This window comes from Clinocottus analis, unplaced genomic scaffold (genome assembly GCF_023055335.1).
Source record: "Clinocottus analis isolate CAN_PGR_092001 unplaced genomic scaffold, fCliAna1.0.p SCAF_12, whole genome shotgun sequence".
NCBI classification, from domain to species: domain Eukaryota; kingdom Metazoa; phylum Chordata; class Actinopteri; order Perciformes; family Cottidae; genus Clinocottus; species Clinocottus analis.
In genome coordinates this window covers 3,496,843-3,518,331 of record NW_027175843.1, presented here as the reverse complement: position 1 = coordinate 3,518,331, position 21,489 = coordinate 3,496,843, and the positions used below count along the sequence as shown (strand labels likewise).

General features: G+C 41.7%; 3 protein-coding genes across 6 annotated transcripts; 1 reads left to right on the top strand and 2 right to left on the bottom strand.

The window, feature by feature from the left end:
* Positions 1-3,338: 3,338 nt before the first annotated feature.
* zgc:162780 (uncharacterized protein LOC555377 homolog) lies at positions 3,339-10,648 on the bottom strand. 2 transcript variants are annotated; one of them, XM_068572884.1, is made up of 6 exons: positions 10,368-10,647; positions 10,101-10,261; positions 7,303-7,519; positions 5,804-5,907; positions 5,543-5,680; positions 3,339-5,300 (listed from the first exon to the last, which is right to left on the bottom strand). In XM_068572884.1, exons 1-6 carry the CDS (start codon positions 10,476-10,478, stop codon positions 5,204-5,206), a joined length of 828 nt encoding a protein of 275 aa, XP_068428985.1. In that variant the 5' UTR covers positions 10,479-10,647; the 3' UTR covers positions 3,339-5,203. The 2 variants fall into 2 exon arrangements, with proteins under 2 accessions (XP_068428985.1, XP_068428986.1); XM_068572885.1 differs by lacking the exon at positions 5,543-5,680 and having other exon boundaries at positions 10,368-10,648.
* A 908-nt stretch (positions 10,649-11,556) lies between these two features.
* zgc:162396 (uncharacterized protein LOC555292 homolog) lies at positions 11,557-14,930 on the bottom strand. Of its 3 annotated transcripts, none has more exons than XR_011077316.1 (7): positions 14,596-14,930; positions 14,326-14,511; positions 14,034-14,250; positions 13,603-13,703; positions 13,331-13,468; positions 12,462-13,189; positions 11,557-11,775 (listed from the first exon to the last, which is right to left on the bottom strand). XR_011077316.1 is itself a non-coding variant. In XM_068572886.1 (6 exons), the coding sequence occupies exons 1-6, from the start codon at positions 14,704-14,706 to the stop codon at positions 13,102-13,104; spliced, it is 816 nt and encodes a 271-aa protein (XP_068428987.1). In that variant the 5' UTR covers positions 14,707-14,930; the 3' UTR covers positions 12,440-13,101. The 3 variants fall into 3 exon arrangements, 1 of the variants encoding a protein (XP_068428987.1); XR_011077315.1 differs by having other exon boundaries at positions 11,716-11,775; positions 14,326-14,486; XM_068572886.1 differs by lacking the exon at positions 11,557-11,775 and having other exon boundaries at positions 12,440-13,189; positions 14,326-14,486.
* A 4,097-nt stretch (positions 14,931-19,027) lies between these two features.
* On the top strand, positions 19,028-19,978 carry LOC137783217 (olfactory receptor 6N1-like). The gene has a single exon (XM_068573016.1). The coding sequence runs from the start codon at positions 19,028-19,030 to the stop codon at positions 19,976-19,978; it is 951 nt and encodes a 316-aa protein (XP_068429117.1).
* The last annotated feature ends 1,511 nt before the right edge of the window (positions 19,979-21,489 follow it).

Below are 21,489 nucleotides of genomic sequence, written 5' to 3'. Positions count from 1 at the left end.
ATGAAATGGAAGAAAACTGCCAAAAAACACTTTTATCAGTTGCATACTGACATTTTTTAATTTAGATTGACATCCATAAAATGAACATATTGTTTTTAACGCTGTCAGTCACTGCTCGGAAGTTCACAAACTCTGATCAAACTGTCAAAGTAGGCCACACTGATCAAATTTGAAAAACATGTTGTTACGACATTGGCTATTTCTCACTTTTCAGAAACATTTTAGTGCACAGTTTAGCGATAAAATGAGAACGTTCACTCTGATTGGTGGGAGGGGCTTCGGCTTTCCCACATGGCGACCGGGTCACAGTTCAATTAAAGTTACCGACTGTAGCTGTGAGCGAGCAGAGGTCAGAGAAGATGAAGGCATTCACTTTCAAATGTAATATTTCTGTCACTGCGAAGTCTTTGAACCCAACAATGACAGAAAGAGGGGAATGAGAAAGTTTGTCGTGCTTCTCTAACCGAAGGGCGTAATTAAGTGATGCAGATGCCCCCTCTATCAGAATGTCAGACTCCTGTTTATCTTTTAGGACAGTTTTTAGACATTTTTTAATTTAGCTTCTGACTTTTTTATTTTCTTCAACTTTATCTTTGTTGGTTTTTATAACACGACGGCCCTCAGGTGGAGTAATGCAACCACGTACAGGAACGTAATCTCATAACTTCCAGATCAGCCCGCCCCTCCCTTCATCCCGCCACCGCGTAGCCCCGTAGCCCACAAAAATCCAACCCACACCTTCAGGTCCTATATTGCTAATTCAGCTCTCAACTTTGATGTCGGCAGAACAACGGTGACCTGGAAAATATTCAGCTCAACTAGAAATAAAAAAAACACATGTGCTGGTTGCATGCCAAACACAAAAATATTATGACTCGTCTGCTGCTGCTATGTTTCTAACAATCCAGTTTTTGGCGTCGTCTCGAGGGCAATAAAATGGTCTCAACTCACGTCCAAAACTGGGAACTGGGTATGTTTTTTGTTCATTACTATTATAATATTTTATCATAACCATACTATTGTCATATTTTTGAGCAATACTATAAAATATTTTATATTTTGTGCCTTATTTTATTTTATTATTACTTTTTTATCTTAAGTTTATTGTAATTCCATGTCAGGAAGACCGAGCAAAATAAGCTTTTGATTGTATAGAATAACTGTCTGTTATCTGTGTATATGACAGTACCAAATGACCAAAGTACTGAACAAACTAAAATATCCACCTGATGCTGCATGAGGTGGATATTTCAGGTGGATATTTGGGTGGACACAATCTCAAATTTAAAGTGATGCTTCTATATGACCTCCATAAATATCATAAGAGCAGAGCTACGCCTCCCGATGCTCTGAAAGCCAACACTGACATCGCCCTGCTGGAAACCCATGTTGCTGGGCCTGCTGGGAGGAAGGGAGGAACGGGAGAACCAGAACCAGATTGATAGATAGATTCACCCTCGGGGCACTATGAATCTTTATGCAAACTTTCTGAACAAACCACCCAATGGTTGTTGAGGTATTTGAGTCTGGACCAAAGGAGTCTGGGACCTAGCTTCTAACTTTTACAAAGAACTGTGCTATCAGCTGTTCACGTACCATGCTCCAATTTTCTTAAATAATCAGTGTTACAGCCGACCACCAGCTTCTCTGCAGGTACACTGAAGTGACATCTGGCCGTCATTTAGATCAGACTGTGACTGTGACGGCACTGACAGTGGCCCCAGTGGCTCGGATCTTAATCATGTAAAAACAAAGTGTTACACCGGGGGCTTTGCTCTCCCTGCTGGACCAAATGACCCAGATGTGAGTGTAGTGTCTACTCAGTTTAAGGAGGGGAAACAAAAACTCTGCAACAACATGACTAACGCACATGTCATAATAATACAATAAAAAACATCATACAAATCCGATTTCATGCTGCGTGTTTGCTTTTACTTCTGCTGCGCTGTTGCTGTCAGCTGTTAAGAAAATCAGGATACTCCATTTGAAATATATCAAAGAAAGGGAATTACTGTATTACATCTGAAGCGTGGTCGGAGCAAACACCGGCGCACCGCTCTTTTCTTGTTAAGTTAAACATCTAACTTTTTTTTCACGAAAGCTTTTAAATTAAATTTGAGGTGAAATTTAGTGCAGCAGTCTGAGAAGCGCGAGTCTAATTCAATCTAATTCTCTGGTTCATCTACCAAGGTCCAATTTGTCATGTCAGAAAAACACGACCAAACGCATCGCAGGACAGCCGTCCTATACAGTAGTATCCGTTTTCCCCTCGGGGTTGCGTTAGACGTAAATTGCCCTGTAGAGACTCATAAATAGTGACGACACACACAAAAAGTTGGTGGCAATTCATTGTGGTGCTGTCCTCCGGCATGTGGACATCTGATGTAATGTGTGTTGTATGCAAGCACAAAGAGTCACAGGCTGCAAAAAAAAAGAAGCTTATATCACCACATGACTCATCTCCCTCGCACCTCTTGACGCCACACACTGCCCTCCAAAAAGTGGAAACATTTTATTGAACATGAATGTTGGTCACGCACAAATTGTGTGAGCACAACACACTTCTAGCACATCAGTTAGTTAGCGGACAAGTGGTTTGAATAGCCAACGCTGCTCCACAGCAGTGAAGTATCTGATCCAGTGAGATGTGAGCATCTGCTTTGGGCGGCAAAGCCACTTATTTGGGTTTAGGAAAACCATCATGGTTGGGCTTGAAATATGTAAGTAATCCAAGCAACGTGTCAACAATCCCTCTAGCCAAGCTAAATGGGGCCTTTGACATTTGGCAGACGAGCAAGGACGTTTCTCGTGACTGATACAAATTAGTTGTAACTCATATTTGTGTATTCATGAGGGCGGAAAAGTAGTTTGGTTTAAAAGTCCTTTCTGGTGGACTTTAGGTTGTGAGTGCCACCTGAATTATCCCTTCTTCAACATTGCATGGAGATGAAATACTCTATCTTCATCAGAAGGATGGCCAATGGTGTGTGTTGCGTGTATAAAAGCGAGGTCTGCAGCAGACACTGATGCCCTGTATCGTATAAGGCGGGATTATACCATGAAAATACATATTTCAAAAACAGATCGATAAAAACATTACACTTAAAGCTGAGCGCGTGGTGAGAAGAGATCTGATGTCACGGGGTGGAGAGGTTTTCCATCAATGATAGCACGATGTTCCTAAAGAGATCTGAAAAGTACTTTGTGCTCATGCGGCTGCAACAACAGATAGAGGAGAAGAAGGCTAGGGTTCATGCAATAAGGACTCTGGTTAAAACAAGCTTAAGATATTTGAAGGTTTTATTCTATAACATAAAATACTTCAGTTAATACCTCTCTCGTGAATTCTGAAACGTCTCAGGGTCTTAAAGGTTGCTAAACGTCATCACGCTGCCTGATCCGTCTCTTCCAGCTTCGTTGCGTTTACTGGCGCTCATGCAACCGTAGCGTAGTTCATTTACAGCTTATTTATATCTATCTATCTATCTATCCTTTTCCCTTTGTGTTGAATCGAGAGTGATTAACAGTGATTCAGATTTTTTTCTGATCAGTGACACTTGACCCCACATATACACACTTACAGTCGGACTGCGTGGCTGCAAAGGCTTTACAGCAGACGGAGGCCAAAGTCGGATACGGAAATAGCCGCGGGCAAGAAGATAGAACCGGAAGACTCCTGCACGGCGCTACGCTTTCTGTTCCAAGCGAACGTCTCCAGCGCAGACTGACAGTCAAACACCTAAAGAGGTCAGCGCTCGCAAGTCAGGCCGTCTGGGATAGTTTGTGCTTGTGGGAATGGGGAGTAAAAGACAAAAAAAACACAAGTGCATGATTCTGTCAGAGCAGATCTGCCTGTAGTGGAGAAAAGGTTGCCGAGAGCGTTTCCGCAGAGATGTGAAAACAGAGATGGGGAAGCAATTGCAACGGCCATGACAGGCATCGCAAACACGAACGATGCCAAAGTTTGTGAGACTTGTAAGGAAGCATGAGTCAACCAGTGGGACTTTCCTTTTTAATACAGAGACACTGAAGGTCAGTGAACGGGTGCTTGGAGGGTTTTCCCTCTCTGCTGTCTTCAGTGGTAGTGGTCCCCTGCTAGATTACAGGTAATCCACATATGGCATCAGGCGAACACAGAGGGGGGTATCAGCCATGCTTTCTACATGGGGCCTTCACTGGAAGAGATTCAAACAGGTACAGAAATAGCCGTTATATCCTGTATGTTTGTAGGAAGAAAAATAATTAGCATCGGGGTAAGTGCCCCCTCAAAATCACGCTTGAGTAGTCCAACATGACGCTCGGCCTCCAAATGCAATATCAAATGGGTTCAACGCGCACGGGCGTCAGCGAAGAGGTCGTGCTGAAGGAGAACAAGCGGGCAGCTGACCCTCCAGTCTTTTAGCCTGTGTGCCACTCGTCTTTGCTTGAGTCTGACGCAGACTACTCGGATGAAGAGCAGTGATTAAATACGGTTGACTGTCGAGAGCAGCTTCACTTGATGGGGAAAACATTTAAACTGATGGTGTGAAGCTGGCCTCGGTCAAGTGTTTCAAGATCGCAAGACTCTTAGGAACCAGACGGAAAAACACCAAATTTAAGGCTCACTGCTCAGGTTCAAGGAGACCATCGACTTGACAAGAGAGTCTGAAGATGTCCCAGAATGATGCTGCTGCTGCAGAAAGGAGTGGATGTTGTCTCAGGTATAACACTCGCTCACACTCTCACACACATATATAGAAGAAAATAATGCCAATCATCACTTTTGATCACATGTCTCCCTCTAGTGGTACAAGTCACAACTTCTCAAATAGTACTGAGTGGGTAGCAGATTGAAAGTGACACACTGAAGTAAAACAATAATTTACATTACAATATTCCAGTTTAGCTAACGCATTAGAGAGGGCCTCACTCTGTGTACTCTAGCAAATCACAAAATGTTCAAATAAAATATGTGTGCATGTCTTTTTTATTTGAAGAAACAGTTGTAACTTTAAAGCAATGGTTTCCAGAAAGATGAGATTAAATGCATTCCACTCTTCTGAAAGTAAATAGTAGTATTTCCCCAAATTTCAAACAAATTCCTTGGCATTTGTGGGCAAAACAGAGCTTTGACATACGTAGCAAACATCTAAAAAGTTAACTCGTCCTGAATTTAGACAGGAAGACTTCAGGACTTCGTTGAAACGGTGAGCGCTGGCTGCAGTCAGGCGTCCTGCGGTTTGCAGGCCAGGAGGTAAAAATACTTCACAGCCACCACCACCTCCGTCTCCACAGAGGTCACCTTCATTATGGACATCAACCTGGGGAGACAGCGCGTCATCATTTAGTTGGAGCGGCTTCCCTCTCCAAGATGCCAGTTTTTACAGATCCATAACACATCCATGTAATAATGTCACTTTCATCATCAAAGTGGGTTCTGCTCCAGAAGGTGTACATAAATGTAAAAATAAACCAATTCATAAGTTGCCACTGCTTATAATCATTTGTATAGAGCATCGTCAAGCAGCATCCGCTGCACGGATGCTGCCGTCACGCGTTTCACCTTTGACAGACGTCTTGAGAAAGTGCCGTGGCTTTCTGCGCGTCCTCCTTCAGCAGCGCCTGATAGCTGGAGAAAGACTCCACCAACCCCATGTAACTGGACAGAGGCATGGGCCTTTCCACCCACACACACTCATGCCTGTTCCACAACAATACAGTCAATGTGTGTGTGTGTACCTACTGCACATCCACGTACACATCAAACACTCACTCACACATTTTTTTTTGCTGAAATTGACCAAACAAATAAACAAGCTCTCACCACTCCTTGTCAGGGTAAGGGATGGATCCGTGGGCCTCCCGGTAAATCTCAATAGAGCTGGGCCCGAGGTGGGCACTGCGGTAAGGCTGCAAGGCCGCGTAAAACTAGTGAAACCAAGAGACAGGGAGGCATCGGATTGTTCCATTATCCATTACGTTTAAGTATGTTTAAGTTCTTTTATTCCATCTGTATATTTGATATTCTTCTCAATTCTCTTCATTTTGTTTCAATACCGTTCTGTTTATTTATATGACTTGATTTTTATCTATATTTACTTGTGAGCAATGCTGCTGTGATCCTGTAATTTCCCCACTAAGCGACAAATAAAGGATTATCTTATTTTATCTCTTATTATATCACATATATACATACATTAACATTCAATTTAGGACATACTTATATGTTTTTGTTAGTTTATTTTACCAACAATATTTTAATGGTGTGCGACACCAATTAATAATCCACGTTGCAACTGATTGCTACTAAAATAACTGTGACCCTCAGGAAAGATATTCATTTACTAAAAACCTCCACAAGATGTCGCTGTTCATTGTTGATGGATGGAAGACTGATGAAAAGGATGAAAAGATGAGATATCAACATTAAACTGGTTGATTACTTAGTCCAGGACAATTGTTTGTTTGTTTTATGAAGTTTTCTGAAATTGTCGAATGACTTTAGACAGGAAGGAAAGTCTTATTTACATTCAGTGAATGTAAATGAGACTGAAGTGACGATTTGAGTCTGAGAAAAAAATTGTTCCGAGGAAAAGGGCTTTATATATTGTAGGATTACACACATTTTGAAGAAACTACAGATAAATAGGGTGAAACAGATAAAAGATTGTTCCCTAGTAAATCACTTAAATTAAGGCAATCACCTTTTTGTATGACAAGTTTTTTTTAAATTTGATGTCCAAATATGCTATTTGAATGCTTATAAGATAAATCTACAGACGCAAATAGACAAATAAAACCCCTTTAAGTGTATTTTGAATGCTTTCTTCCCACTGGTCTAAAAGAAGTTAGTTATAGAAGCAAAATAGCCCAAAAGTGTGTTCTTGCCCTCCTCTTGATTTGCCAAGAGATTCCAAAATGAGGTGATGATGAAGATGATGCGAGTATCAAAACCCCGCAGAGGCAAAAGGGAGATACAATGAAGCTATGCCTTTGTCCCTTTGTTTTCGACAACAACATAAGTGTACTTATATTTCTCTCAAATATATAAAAATATAATATCTCAGCATTTTTGTATTATAACAATGCATCTCAATTGCAGGCCTTGTCCACAGAACCATGACACAGTTAAAAAAAACAAAAAAAAACGGTGTAAATAATTAAATAGTGATGGCGGTTCCTGCGTCCTGGTATTGTTCACACTTCCATGCATTACTGGGACACTCGGCAACAGGTTATTTGCGACACCTGTGCTTTAATTACAAACACAGCCTTGCGTGCACATTCACAATAACTTCCCTCTGTGAATATTCCTGCCAGCACCTCTTTGCAGACTTGGTTGAGTGTGTGTGAGCAGCAGTCGGGGTAGCTCAGCTGCATGTCAATGGTGTAGTTGAGCAGAGCCAAGCAGCCGCGGGGCTTCAGCACTCTGTGGGCCTCCTGGAGGAAGCGCGGTCGGTCGAACCAGTGGAAGGCCGACATGGCCGTCACCAAGTCCACGGAGCCGTCGGCGAACGGCAGCTCCTCGGCCACGCACCGTCTAGAGATAGAACAGTAGCAACAGCAGAGTCAAACTCCTGACCTCCGCCGACAGCAGGATGACATGCGGGAGGCTTTCAGGCAGCAGATCATGAATTGTCAACCCGCTTTTTTAATTCAAAGTGTAAATTTCAAAACTCGGTCTGGAAGGTAGCAGACCGCCTGGATCCCAACTGCAGTAAATATCCCCCGGCTTTTATTTGCTGATATTTTTGTTCCGATCCAACAAAACTCTTGTATCTGTGGTGTTGTAATAATTTATTCTGATGTTGCACTTGTGAATAAAGATTGTCCATGTGTAAATTGCAATGCATAAGAGGGAAATAATTGTTCATAATTAATAAGGGATAATTTGAAACCGTATCAAATGTGTATTAGTAACAGTAGGAAGTCCCTGTTTGTCACAGAGGTGTTTTTAAGTATGAATAAAATGTGTAAAACAAGATGGATGCTGCATGTGATAGGCCTGTGTAACTGTTCCTTTAAGGGGATGCTAACTAACTGTTGCCTTTAAATGGGACTCTTTAGTTAGTTGAACAGGAGGGCGAAGAAAGAAGATTACAACACCTTAAGTAGGGAAGCTACTGGTGTCTGGACTAGTGTGAAGAAGCCAGGTGGATGACTCCGCCCCTGTGAAACGTCCAGCCAATTGCATGCTCTGAAATGTCTAGCCATTTTGCGTGATGGAATACTAAACAATCAAACGCCACAAGCTCGGTGATTGAGGGTATTAAATTACACAAAACCTTTGTTCGTTGTGCATTTGTGGAAACAAGAGACAGCTAACTCTTTGCAGTTAGACTGAAAGTGGACTGCTGAAAACGAGGCAACCTCGGCCAAGAACTGTATGCTGATCATCATCAACTTTTTATGATAGCCATTTTATTGTAACCCATCGAATCTGGACTTCTTCTCTCTGGTCACGACCACCAAAAGGTTATTTTAACTTAACATATCAAATGACATATTACAAATGAATAATTTGATATATGGCTCTCAGACAGCTGACGGAGATCCTTTTACCGCAACCAACACGAGACCTTTTTTTTTAAAAATCCTCTTTAAAACCCGCCTGTCCGTCAGGGATTGGCCTATTTGGCCCGCCTGAAAATGCACAGGGGTGAAACTATTACTTAGAAGCCCGCAAGGCAATGAAAATAAGCATGCCCAACAACATGACGCAGGGAGAAGAAAACATATTGATCACGTCAGTTGTTTGATGAACAAAGTAAAACGGTGAGCAATGGACTTCATGTGACATCATCCAAAACTTGGATTAATTCATTTTTATCAGTGGACCCTATGGACGAAAGCAATAATCCAGGACTTTATGCTTCAAAGGTAGGGAGTCACCACATTTCTTCATTTTTCTTACAATGCTGGTAATTCTGAATAAGTAATACTTGCTGCTCATGCTTTCTGGGGAAAATAAGAAATAAAGAAACACCCAAATCTAAATGTTGCAGAGGTAGCTCTGAATTAAGCAGCTGTTGCGAGTGTCTGTATAGTTAAAACCCTCTGCACTTTTTCCAACAACCCTGCCTTGCTCATTAGCTAGCTGTGTAGGTTGCCTTGCTATGTCTGGTTCTGTGTTTTTCTGTAGTAGCTATCTGTAGCAGAGGGCAAAAGCTGTGAAGGCAGGAAGCTTTAAGTTTGACATTATGAAGTAAAAATGGTCATTTAATCATTTCATTAGTAAATTGAAAAGGGGCATTTTGAAATAAAAACATTATGGAAAACATGTATGGATCAAATTTTTTTTTCAAACTACATGTTCTTTATTTGACACAATTTATTCTTAAAAGTTTTTATTACCCGAGAGGTGCGTCAGAAGAAGGCCTCTGAGCAAGGCAGACGACTTTAGCCTCATTTGCGCTCGCATTACTTTCATCTTGGAAAAGGAGACCTGAGCGGAGGATTATTCAGTTCCTCACTTCAAGAAAACACTAAATCCTACACACTGTTCCTTTAAAAGACTAACACATTCAATGTAGAATGGCACAATCGAGGTTTGGTATGTTCGTTAAGTCCGATTTGATTCCTTTGCCGGCCTTCACAGCTCACAGTTTACGCATTAAATCTTTGTCACTTGTTGCCTTCATATTATAATCCGCACAAATAATCCACCTTGTGAGAATGTGTGGCAGCAATACAATTGTCAGCAACAAAATGTATAGCACTGAAATCGATATATTTTTTATTTACTGACCCACCAACCTTGTGTGACATGGCGTATATTTTATGAGGATTTCACTGTCCTGAGCTGGCAGTACATTTCTTCCATTGTCCGGGCCTTACTGCATGACCGACTTTCAACAGACAAAAGGTCACATTGTTCTTGCTTTTGGCCAAGATGCAATAAAGAAGCTGGCCAGATTTTTTAGAGCTGCAGCTAGTGATGTGATGTTGATGCTGTCGTTGTGGATTTTAACATTAAACGTATTCTTTAGTCAGGAATTATGGCAAAGATACATTTAAGTCTAATAGGGGACACGGGTTGTATTCAGATTGCATACATTTCCTCTGTAAAATCCTGTCTTATAACTGGAGTTATGAGAAAACAAGATGTGGTCCATGCTTACCTATAAGTGATGTTTGGCTCTTTGGCGTGCTGCGACGCCATTTCCAGCTGGGCAGGACTAACATCTGTCCCCACCACAGAGACAAAGTGTCTGGCCAGCAGCAGTGTGCCCTGACCTGAGCCGCAACCGACATCCACTGCGAGCTCAAAGGGTTGACCCCTCTGATGAAATACGTTGCATGTTATAGCAAAAAAAACAGTCACATTAGTTTTGCTACTATTCAATGGTAAAAGATTTTTGTCTGACGATTTTTGCAAATGCGACTACCTGTTTTTCCAGGAAGTTGAGCACTTGTTGTATGAGATGATCTGATGGAGAGATCCTGTACTTCCAGTAGGATGAAGCATGTTCCTTTCCTTCGTACAGACGGTAAGCCATGGCTATAGGTGATCCCCTCGCTCAATAAGCTAATCCAGCATACGTTCAGAAAAGAGAATTAAGCAATGTATTGTATCTTGTGTTGTGTTATTGGATAAGAGGAAGTAACTTCCACATTGAAAACACTGTTTATCCCCTTCTGCCGGCAGTCTTTCTCTCTCATACTCTCGCACACACACACACACACACACACACACACACACACACACACACACACACACACACACACACACACACACACACACACACACACACACACACACACACACACAAAAGAGGGCAACAGGGGTGCATGGGAAAGGGAGGTCCCACTTTCTTCACTGGAGCGTGGCATGTTTAACAATGAACTCAATTAAAGGGACAGTTTCAAGACTTTTTGGATACTTTTCAGGATGTGGTATCTGTGTATTTTTTTATTTGTTTTCTGTTCATAATCCTTTAACAGTGATATGTTTTGGTATGTAATCCATGATAATTATGTTCAAAGGAAATCAAAGTCGAGCACACAGGTCTGTGTGAGTAAAGTTCAGCGCACGCATTTTTGTCTGACGCCATCGAACCCCCTTGGAGACGATGAGGGCCATGTATGAATGCTATGTGGGAGAGTGTTACAATACCATTCGGTGTGCAACTATCCTCAATCTCAATCTCTCAGAATCCAAAGTGATTCATTGCCGAGTGTTTTCCACAAGGAATTTGACTCTGTGATTCGAGAATTACAAGAAGTGAAGACATAACTCAAAACAAAAAAACGTGTACAGTTGTGCAGGGATGTGTAAATGATTGTCCACGGGGGCGAGGGGGGAAGAGTCCGAGGGGCTCAATGCAGACTTTATTGTTGTATTTCATAATCTCAAGGTACTCTTTACCAAGAACTGTTTGTTATTCATTGTAAGAGTTGTAGAGATGTGACACCATAATATAGTGGTCAGCAGAATTCAATTCAGTCTGTTGCTTAGTAAAAAGCAGTTCACTCAAAGACATTGCAACAATGGCTGTATTATTCAACCCTATGAAAATACGTCTCCATACGGTTGACCTTTATTTCTTAGCCCCAGCCCCAGGCTCCACCATGGAGCCCACACTGTCACTAACTCCCTGAGGAACTATTCAAAATATCTAATTTATGTTCAAATGAAAATGTATCTGTGACGACGGGTCGTCACTACAAGGACTAGTAATATGATGAAGTGGAAATATTGTTGATTGCATGTAGATACATGAAACAGATACTTACCTGTTTCCTCTTTTCCCAGGGTGTTCGGGCAAAAGATTTCCCCGGGTGCCTGAGCACCCACTTATAGTTCCGGGTGGGACCAAGTGGAGGAAAGGGGAAGGGGGAAGTGACGAGGTTATTGCGGTCTTGGGTGAAGTAAATGAGAAGTGTTATAAGTTACGTTATTTATACCAGGTCTAGATGTTAGCAAGTTAGTAAGGTTATTTTTGGGGTTGGCACAATAACATAAATGTTTAAGGCACATATTTTTGGGTGGAGAGACTGACCTTTCGAGGGGTGGTCTGGGCCAATTAGTCCCCACGGGGGTTTAAAAGGAGCTTAATTTGTTTGTGGAGCGGTGTGTGAAATAAAAATGATTTTGCAACTCAACAGCTTGGTCTCCAGATTGCCTTTTTTATTGATCTTGCCACTCGGTCATCCTAACAGTATCATTCGGACAGAAGGGTCAACAAAATGAGTTTGAAGCATGTATCGAGGATGTCAAACTGATTTTTGGCCATGGAACAAGTTAAAAAGATGAAGACACAGTGATGCCGATAATCAGTTGGAGTCTCGCTGTTTTGTTTAACACCACAACTCTTTAGAAGTTTAATGAAAATCCATATCAATTGTCAAGTTTGGTAAAATGGATTAAGTGATTTCCCTATCGCTATGTTTCTTTATACATACACACATGCATGTGCATGTTCTATCTCTCATTACTTGTTATTAAAAATATAACACTTTAACAGGACAGATTACTTTACGTTCTGTTTCTTTGTGAGAAGCTGTAGCATGAACAGCTTCATTTGCAGTGCACCGGGCGCGTACAACCTCTCTGAAGCGCCGAGCTGCCTTCCATCCCTCTGCAAAAGAAGAGAATAAAGAAAGTGCACCGAAGCAGTAAAAACAAATAAATGGGCGACCAACTGTGTCATGTTTTCGAGAGCTTGGCAAAAAAAAAAGAAGCATTTAAGCTTCCCTTCTGTGAAACAACAGGGATAGGTATGTTATGTTTGAAGATAATCTCCAGTTGTGTAACTTCTCTCTCTGCTCAAGGGATCATGTTATCTATTAGGAAACAGTCTGAGAGGCGCACAATAAAACTTTATGACAAGCAAAATACAGTTTGTCATGCGAAAACTGGTCTCAAAATTCTTCCTTAAGACAATAAGCGGTGTGTTAAGGATTCTTTTAATTAAGTTTTAAAAAGTTGCGTTACACAAGACACTGTGGAAACAAGAGTTCTACTCAAAAAGAGTTTATTTAGAAATGTCAATATTCAACAAACACACTGCTTTGTGCGTCAATAACTGAAATGTTTTCAAGTTAACCCATTTGTGCAGCATCCAAGACCCGCAAACTTTCTCTCTCAACACACACAACCAAATGCCACGCTGTTGGTTGTCATGGTTTTGACGCCAGGACGCAAAAATACTCCATTTCATGCTCTACTACAGTGTCAGGAGACGTGACTCCCATCTCCTCCAGGAACCTGTGAAACAATGCAGTGATTCATTATTCAGGTGGAGCACCACAGAAAAACATTCCAAAGGTTAATATTCAACCAAAAAAAGGATCATTGTAACAGAGGACTTGTACAATCCGTGTGTGTGTGTGTGTGTGTATAGCCAACCTCTTCTGAGTCTTAAGCAGCAGTTCCTCAGCAGCCTTGGGATCTTTCTTCTTGTAACCTTGGAACATGGACAGGCTCTCAATGTAACCCACGAGGTTCCTCACCGAAATAGTCGACTTCACCGGAACCCTCTCAATCCTGTTGCATCATCATATACATGTATTATGAGGCGGAGCGACAATCAAACAATACAAACTGGGGCCTTATCACATTTAGTTTTGGTATTTTACTTGGCTGTGGCAGAGTTGCGATTAGGTTTGTGTGGCGCTTACGTCTCTTTGTCGGGGAAAGGGATGGCTGAGTAGAGCTCTTCCAGCTTCCCCTCTGCGATGCTCACTCGAGTGTTAGTGAATGGCAACAGCTCCTGCTTCACCTGGAAGTGAATTGCATTGACGTGTTCAAAACGTCCTTTTTTTTCTATTGAGTTTGTGTTGCATGAATGTTGTGTCTGTCCTACTGTATGAATAGTCAATAATTTCAAAAAAACAACCTGTCAATAACCTAACGATACCCTTGAACAGTACATTATTGACAATACAGTACTGCCTCTCATCCCTTATTGCTTATATATATATATATATATATATATATATATATATATATATATATATATATATATATATATATATATATATATTACATTCTAAGGTCCATTATATATATTACATCCTTCCCCGTGACAACTATAGGGATTCAAACCCACCTCTTCGTACAGGTGATCGAGTCTGTCTCCGCAGCCCTGGTAGCGAAGGCGGGTGCAGGTGTCGCTGAAGCCCAGCAGGGCCATGCAACCCCGGGGCTTCAAGACCCGACTCGCCTCGGCCAGGAAGCGCGGCGGGTCGAACCAGTGGGCCGCCGACGCCGCCGTCAGCAAGTCCACGGAGCAGTCCGGGAAAAGGAGCTCCTCGGCGGTCCCCTTCCTGCAGTAAAGTGCGGCAGTAACACTTCATTTGTCATTCTTCATTTGTATATTAGTATAGGCACCTCACTCGTACCTGTAGGTGATGTTGGAGAACCCCGACACGGCTCTGGCCTCCTCCAGTTGACACTCACTGACGTCGATGCCCACCACTTGCTGGAAGTGCGGCGCCAGGAGCCGCGAGTTCTGGCCCGTCCCGCAGCCCAGGTCCACTGCCAGTGCGTGTGGCTGTCCCTTCTGAGTGCGGGAATTGTGCAAAAACCTAATGTCGAATAGCGCCACATTGTTCTGTGTGTCAGAATGAAAGCACTGCGATGATCAGGCGGTGTATTTGGCCACGGCATACCTTTTTATCGAGGTATTGCAGAATGATGTTCTTGATCTCCTCTGGAGGTGTGAAGCGATACTTTTGGTAGGTGGAGGCATGATCCTTCCCCTCAAACAGCCGGTATGTCATGGTGGAGTGTTTCTTTCTCCTCTTCTCTTTCTGTGGCGCTGCCGCTTGTCTCCCTTTCTTAAAGCAGTCTACTTTGCAAATAAAGTAGACCCTTTCCTCTCCCCTCTCTTTCCTGCTGCTGCTCTCTGTCTGCGTTTTCACACACACACACACACACACACACACACACACACACACACACACACACACACACACACACACACACACACAGACACACACACACACACACACACACACACACACACTCACTTCAGCTGCAGATTACAAAATCAATGCTTAACTGGCCAACAGCCTTTATCTTAACCCTTTAACTGCCTGAGAATTTCTGCAGATTCAGATTTCGCAGCTGCGTATTCACACAATAATGAATTTTACTGTGAAATCACGATCACAAAACAGGCGGATATCTCAGGCTCACAGAGATATCCGCCTGTGTGCCTCAGTCCTTCGCTTTGAAGCACAGTTTGGTTTAGTTGGTTTAGTTGGTTTCTCATCAAAATGTGTTCATTTTAGGCAACAGATCGGCACAAAATATCTGATGTGCGCTCCTCTAGATACATTCTTATCTAACTTTTTAAACTTTAATTTGATTTTTATCATCACATACATATATAGGTACATAAATGAAATGTCCCTCGTGCATTGAACCCAGCCGAAGCTTTCACAAGAAGTGGGCTACGGCAACGCGCTGAGCGTGCTACTGGGGTTCAGCGTCTCCTAAAGGACACTTAAAAATGTATTTTAAAGAGGCGTATTGAAGGAAAAGATTGCCGAATTAGTCTTGTGCGGCCTGCCTCCGATACGTCGCAATGTGGGACTAGGTTTTTAGTTTTTAGAAATCATCACTTTTAGTACAAAGTCCATTGAATTAATGTACCGTAAAACATTTGTCATAACCCACATGATCTCACATGATTGTGGAAAATGACCACAACTTCCCATTGGCGCATGTCAACACATATTTAACATCTCTTCACATGAACATAACACTTTGAGAACACTGGTCTTGGACACCGGTCTCTGGGTTGAAGGCCTTGTGCCTCCTCTAACGCCTGACATAGTTTTTCTCACTGTTTTTTATATATTAACGTGGATGCGTTTCATTTGTGTGTCCACCACAAAAAAAGAATCCTGATTAGCTTTCATCGCTTTCTTTGCGTGTGCTACCACCAAGTAGTTAAGTAATCGTGGTCACTTCGAGGTCACAAGGTCAGCCGTCCCTGTTTTCACAACCAACAACTAACTTCTTGCGGGCAGACACTTGTGTGTTTGTTTGTTCATTCTCTTGACCATTTGCTCAACAGACAAACATATTTGTTTGGGTTTGGGTTACCCAGGATGACTCCCCGGGGGCTACAAGGCCTTTTTAATTGTTCTCCAGGGATATTGGAGATAATGGCCTGTTGACCATTTCCAGCTACATCAAGGACCTTTGAAGAATGAAGCCTCCACTGTGCCATCCCGTGGGCTCTCATTAGTGTCGACTGCATCAAATGTTGCATCAGAGACGTTGAGCGAAACCCATTATTATATTATTATCTAATGTCCTTTCAGATGTTCCGTCACTGAAAGGAATCTCAAGCCACAACACAGCGTAACTATCCCTCAAGCACTGATGTCAGGGCAGTGGTGAGCATTAAGGAGGCCTGAGGGACCAATACGAGTACAGAAACCTTACATCCCTCATGACTGTGACCAGTTGTTGTACGATTCAAAAAATAAGCAAAAGATTACATCACATGTTTCATAATCATTTGTTTTTTTTTTCGGATTCTTAGTAACTCTGATTGGTACACATGGGTGTATAGAAGTTAGTGCTGGATACTTGTTTGTGGACAACTTGAAGCAATTATTTGATAATCAATCATTTCTGGAAATAAATCTTTCTAAATACAATTCTCGCACACTACTATGGGTACATAAAAAAAAACACATGTCCATTAAGTTCAAAGTACTTCGCTGAAACCCTTAAAGCTGGTTTGCCTCCAGGTGTTTTTGTCAGTATTTGTTAATAAGTGTTTGAAGCCTCCAAGTATTAGAGATTAATGCACAACCTACTTGACTTGTGTGTATGTTTCTTCATTTATTTGTTTTACAAATGAAACATCCTTTATAATGGAGAAAAAAAATAGGTTCCAACTAACTCTATGAAAACAGGTGAATCAATCCTGATAGTAGCCTGTTGTCTGATATACCGTCGTCCAAAACTATTACTTAACACATCAATGACCAGTATTGTCAGACTGGGGGACATGTTCCTTCATAACAATGAACATTTATTTTGCTCCAGTAATACGTACTCAAGCCTGCTTGTGTACACAGAATATGCCTCAGTTAGCTTCAAATTAAGTGATTGTCATATCATAGCACAGCCTCTGAAACCCCCTTTATGACAGTAAAACATATGTGCAGCTGCGCAGGTATATTTATGGACTCTCTTTTCACAGCGATTAACTGGCCGCAGACTTTTCGCCCGGCCTTCAAGTGTGTAGCGCGTCCTCCCAAGACAAAGGACAGCCTCAGTAAGTTCAGCTCAGTTCATTCACAAAGTGAAGGAAGAACAAAACAGTGAGCCTATTGCCGATTGACAATAGTCTTTGAGATGAGCCAGTTCTGTGCAAAATCGATCGCCGTGTGCAATGCATGCTGGTTAGATTTGTGTCCGACTTGATCCCGACTCGCTCTAACGTCACGCACACGTGGTCAACGTTAATCTCACAAGAGCGAAGCGGCCGCAGCAGCTCTCCATCGACTGTGTGGCCCAGAGCATGATGGGAAGCGCTTGGCTGTCGCCACATCAGAGAGCTGATTGGTGTGTGTAGTTGTAATACTGACACACTGGTCGTGTCACGTCCAGAACTGACGTTAGAGGGGAACCGGGAGTGTCACAGTTTGAGGTTCAGGGCCACTGTTTGTTTTTGACGCGTTGGGAGTGAGACTGTACTGGTTGTAACATCAGGTAGACAACAAAGCTCCATTTAATGAGTATGTGAGTCAGAATATAACTTTGTGGCATCAAATCTTCAATGAAGTGCATTTAGTCATGAAAAGTGAATGAAATCACCACCGTCCTGGCGTTGCTGAATCAAACTGCTGCTGGCCCCCCTGATGTAGCGCTGGTAGCGGCCGTCATTCAAACGCTGTTATGGGACTACGGATAATATTATGAACACAGACACGATGGAGTTTGATGTTCCCGCGTATGTAGAATTCACACAACAAGTATAAAGCAGAACTAGTGCTTATTTAAATGGTGGATGGCGGAAACGGAGACTTTACGGAGATAAATCTATGCTAGGCCTGTCTGTCAAATTTTAAAACTCATTGTGGCCCCTGAGTCAAAAAGTTTGCCAACCCCTGGTATACAATGTTGTTTTCCCCTCTGTCTGCGTGATAGCTAAACCTAACATCTGCTAAACCTAACATTTGCTAAACCTAACATCTGCTAAGCCTAACATCTGTGTTGAAAGTAATGCTAAAACTGATTATGGTGTATTGCTAAACAAAAAAAATGCTGAAAACCCGCTCAAAATGACTATATCGTGATTCACAGCAACATTTATTCACAGTAAGATTCACCTGGGTATGAATTTTGACCATGATGCATTGCAGATCTACAGCAACATGCTGTATATGTTTTTACAGAAGAATATCGCCAGTATACGATAATATTACTGTGAAAACTACAGAAACTTGTCATTAATCAGTTTGTTGGAAATGCATACGTATACACTATAAGCTATTCATCTACGAAGCAATCATCATCATCATCATCAGCAGCAGCAGCAGCAAACGTTTTGGCATCTTCACCATTGAATCCCCATGCCATTACGAAGGGAATCTCAACAAATGGTTGATGTGTGTTGCGTCCACATTTTCTACAGATTCCCCATTGAGTGATGACTGCAGTGACATAATCACGTGTGATGAGATATACAGGCTCTCTGCTGCTCCTGTGAAGCCACAGCAGGTATACCTTCTGCGCCACACAGAGGACACGCAGTCAGCATAAACAACATTCAGGACTAGGTGATTTGGTTCGGAGTTGGATTTAAACAGAATATATAAGTGTGTCTCAACCATTCTGATTTAATATACTTGCTTTTTTACTTGTTGATTATGACATGTTTCTTCCTATTTTTTGCTGTGTTGTCTGGTTTGATTCAATGCTTCCCAGATACCTGTCACTGCCTTAGTTAATGTAAAAAACAACAACTCTCAACTAAACAGGGAACAAGGACGCTCAGCTGCATTGTACACGCGGACAGGATCCAGCTGTAGTCTTTATTCATCAGACAATCTCATTTATTCTATGGACTGAATGGAAAACAGTACTTTCCCTCCGTATTTCAACCTCACTATGTTCGTGAACATTGGCAACTACCGCTACCCAGCATTTGTATTGTGTCTCCTGCTGTACGCTTTTATTGTCTTAGCTAATCTTGTGATCATTTTGTTGATATCACGAGAGAAAACCTTACACGAGCCCATGTATATTTTTATCATGTGTCTTTCTATTAACTCTCTGTACGGCTCTGCTGGCTTCTTCTTCAGGTTTCTGAGAGACTTGCTGTCTGATACTCATTTGATCCCACGCACAGCTTGTTTCGCTCAGATCTATGTCATTTACACCTATGCATCCTATGAGCTCACGCTGTTAGGCATTATGGCCTATGATCGTTATGTTGCTGTATGTCAACCTTTAAATTATCACAACAAATTAACATTCAAGATGGTCTCAAAGTTGATTGCATTTGCATGGATTTATCCAGCCTTTTCTGTCGCAGCGTGTGTTCATCTGGCCTCCAGACTTCCTTTGTGTGGCAATGAGATACCAAAGGTATTTTGTGCAAACTGGCCTGTTGTAAAATTGTCATGCTTCAGTACTGTGATTAATAACATTGTCGGCATGTTTGTGTCCACAAGCACCGTCTTTCTGCCCCTTGCTTTTGTCATGTATACATATATTCGAATAATTCTCATTTGTAGGAAACGCTCTGCGGAGTTCAAGCGCAAAGTCATACAAAACTGTCTGCCACACATTGTTACGTTCGTTAATTACTCCATTACTGTGTTTTGTGATGTTGCTCTCAGCAGAATGAATCTTGAAGCACTGAACCCATTTCTAGCAATATTTCTCTCACTCGAGTTTGTTGTGATTCCTCCCATTGTGAATCCTCTTGTGTATGGCTTGAAGCTCCCCAAAATTAGAAAATGTGTGGTAAATATGTTTTCATGCTCAGAACCTGCGAGAACAAGCAACAAAAAATGAAAGTGCCGTTTTCATGAGTGGTCTGATTTAGACTGAGGTCTATTATCATCACTTTTAAACGGGCTGCAACAATGATGTGTTCCATAGTAATATAACTTGTTTTAAATCAATGTGCACAGCTATATTATATTGTTTTCTGTTGATCATTAAAAATACATTAGCACTTTCACTGTATTCTGTGTTGTAAATCAAATATGAATATTTTTCAGGCACTCTTCATTGACAGACAAACAGTTTGTCATAATAATTGAGCTTTTTGTATTACATAACAGTGTCACTTGGAAAAATGGCATTGTGAACTTTGGGATATGGTCATTTTGAAAAAAAAGATCTAATTACATAGAAAGTGACCTGAAATAAAGACAGTTATTATAAATACAACATTAAAATATAATGAGTTTTGAGAGTTTGAAGTTATTTAAGATGTTCTAACAAGTTAATGTTTATATTAAATATATTGGCTGTATTTATACACAAGGCATTTTAACATTTTCAACATTGAACACAATTTATTCTTACATAGGCACGAGTAGACTGTGTCACTTTGCATGCAAGTATTGCTTTGAAGGAAAGAAAGAAAGTGTAACTATAATGGCAGAAAAAATGAATCCATAAAGGAGATGCTCATTAATCTTGATTTTACAGTAAATTATCTATGAGTAGTAATAATCTATGAGTAGGTACAATAGTCACAAGGGACACTCTTTAATCATCCTAAGTATAGATTGTTGGAATCAGGGAGCGCAGGCAGAGCAGTCACAATGAGGACCGTGGGCTGGTGGCCGGCCCGCCAAGCCGTGGCAGGCCGTCAGGGCCTTCTAAGCCTTCTCTGGTGGCCTAAACGGAATCACAAAGTTATAGCTATTTTATAATTTATATATATAAATATATATATATATATATATATATATATATATATATATACATATATATATATATATATATATATATATATATATATATATATATATATATATATATATATGATTAATTGCATTATGCAGCTGAGCCTTCATCTGTTCCTCTGCTCCTTCAGGCCTCTCGTATGGCTTCTTGGGACCTGTTTTACAGCATTGTTTTTATTCAATGACGTTTCACTTCTCTTTATCTGTGTAAGAGTAGCCTGGTTAAAATATATTACAAAAAAAGGCCTTCTCGAAGACCTAGATGTGTGATTGGTCACGGGGCCCGGGAGAACATTAACATGCGCGGTGGTTGGTGCTTCTCCCAGCGGCCTCTCAGAGAGGTTGTCGCCGGCGCAGCCGCGCTGCAATGTCATGTCTGCACTGTGCCGGGTCAGTGTCACTGTTTTGTTGGATAGATTTGGACAACATGCAGTGTTGTTGACCCGACGCGGTTGGGCTCTCCCCTTGCTGTACTGGCCCTCGCTGGGCGTCGCGACCGACTCTAGGTCGGCTTGGAAAGGCTCCGGTCGAAGGTAGCACGCCGGCTCCGCCCACGTGCTTTAGAGCGCCCGTGCCCGGACCTCGCCGCTTCCAGGGGGCCGTGGG

Excerpts from the sequence above, each read along its gene's own strand:
- LOC137783217 (XM_068573016.1), top strand. The coding sequence starts at position 19,028 with ATGGAAAACAGTACTTTCCCTCCGTATTTCAACCTCACTATGTTCGTG.
- zgc:162780 (XM_068572884.1), bottom strand. The coding sequence starts at position 10,478 with ATGGCTTACCGTCTGTACGAAGGAAAGGAACATGCTTCATCCTACTGG. Across the intron at positions 7,520-10,100 it reads GAGCCAAACATCACTTATAG|ACGGTGCGTGGCCGAGGAGC; the intron begins GTAAGCATGGAC and ends TTCTATCTCTAG. Across the intron at positions 5,301-5,542 it reads TCTCAAGACGTCTGTCAAAG|GTTGATGTCCATAATGAAGG; the intron begins GTGAAACGCGTG and ends CTGTCTCCCCAG.
- zgc:162396 (XM_068572886.1), bottom strand. The coding sequence starts at position 14,706 with ATGACATACCGGCTGTTTGAGGGGAAGGATCATGCCTCCACCTACCAA. Across the intron at positions 14,487-14,595 it reads TGCAATACCTCGATAAAAAG|AAGGGACAGCCACACGCACT; the intron begins GTATGCCGTGGC and ends TCCCGCACTCAG. Across the intron at positions 13,469-13,602 it reads CCTTTCCCCGACAAAGAGAC|GATTGAGAGGGTTCCGGTGA; the intron begins GTAAGCGCCACA and ends ATGATGCAACAG.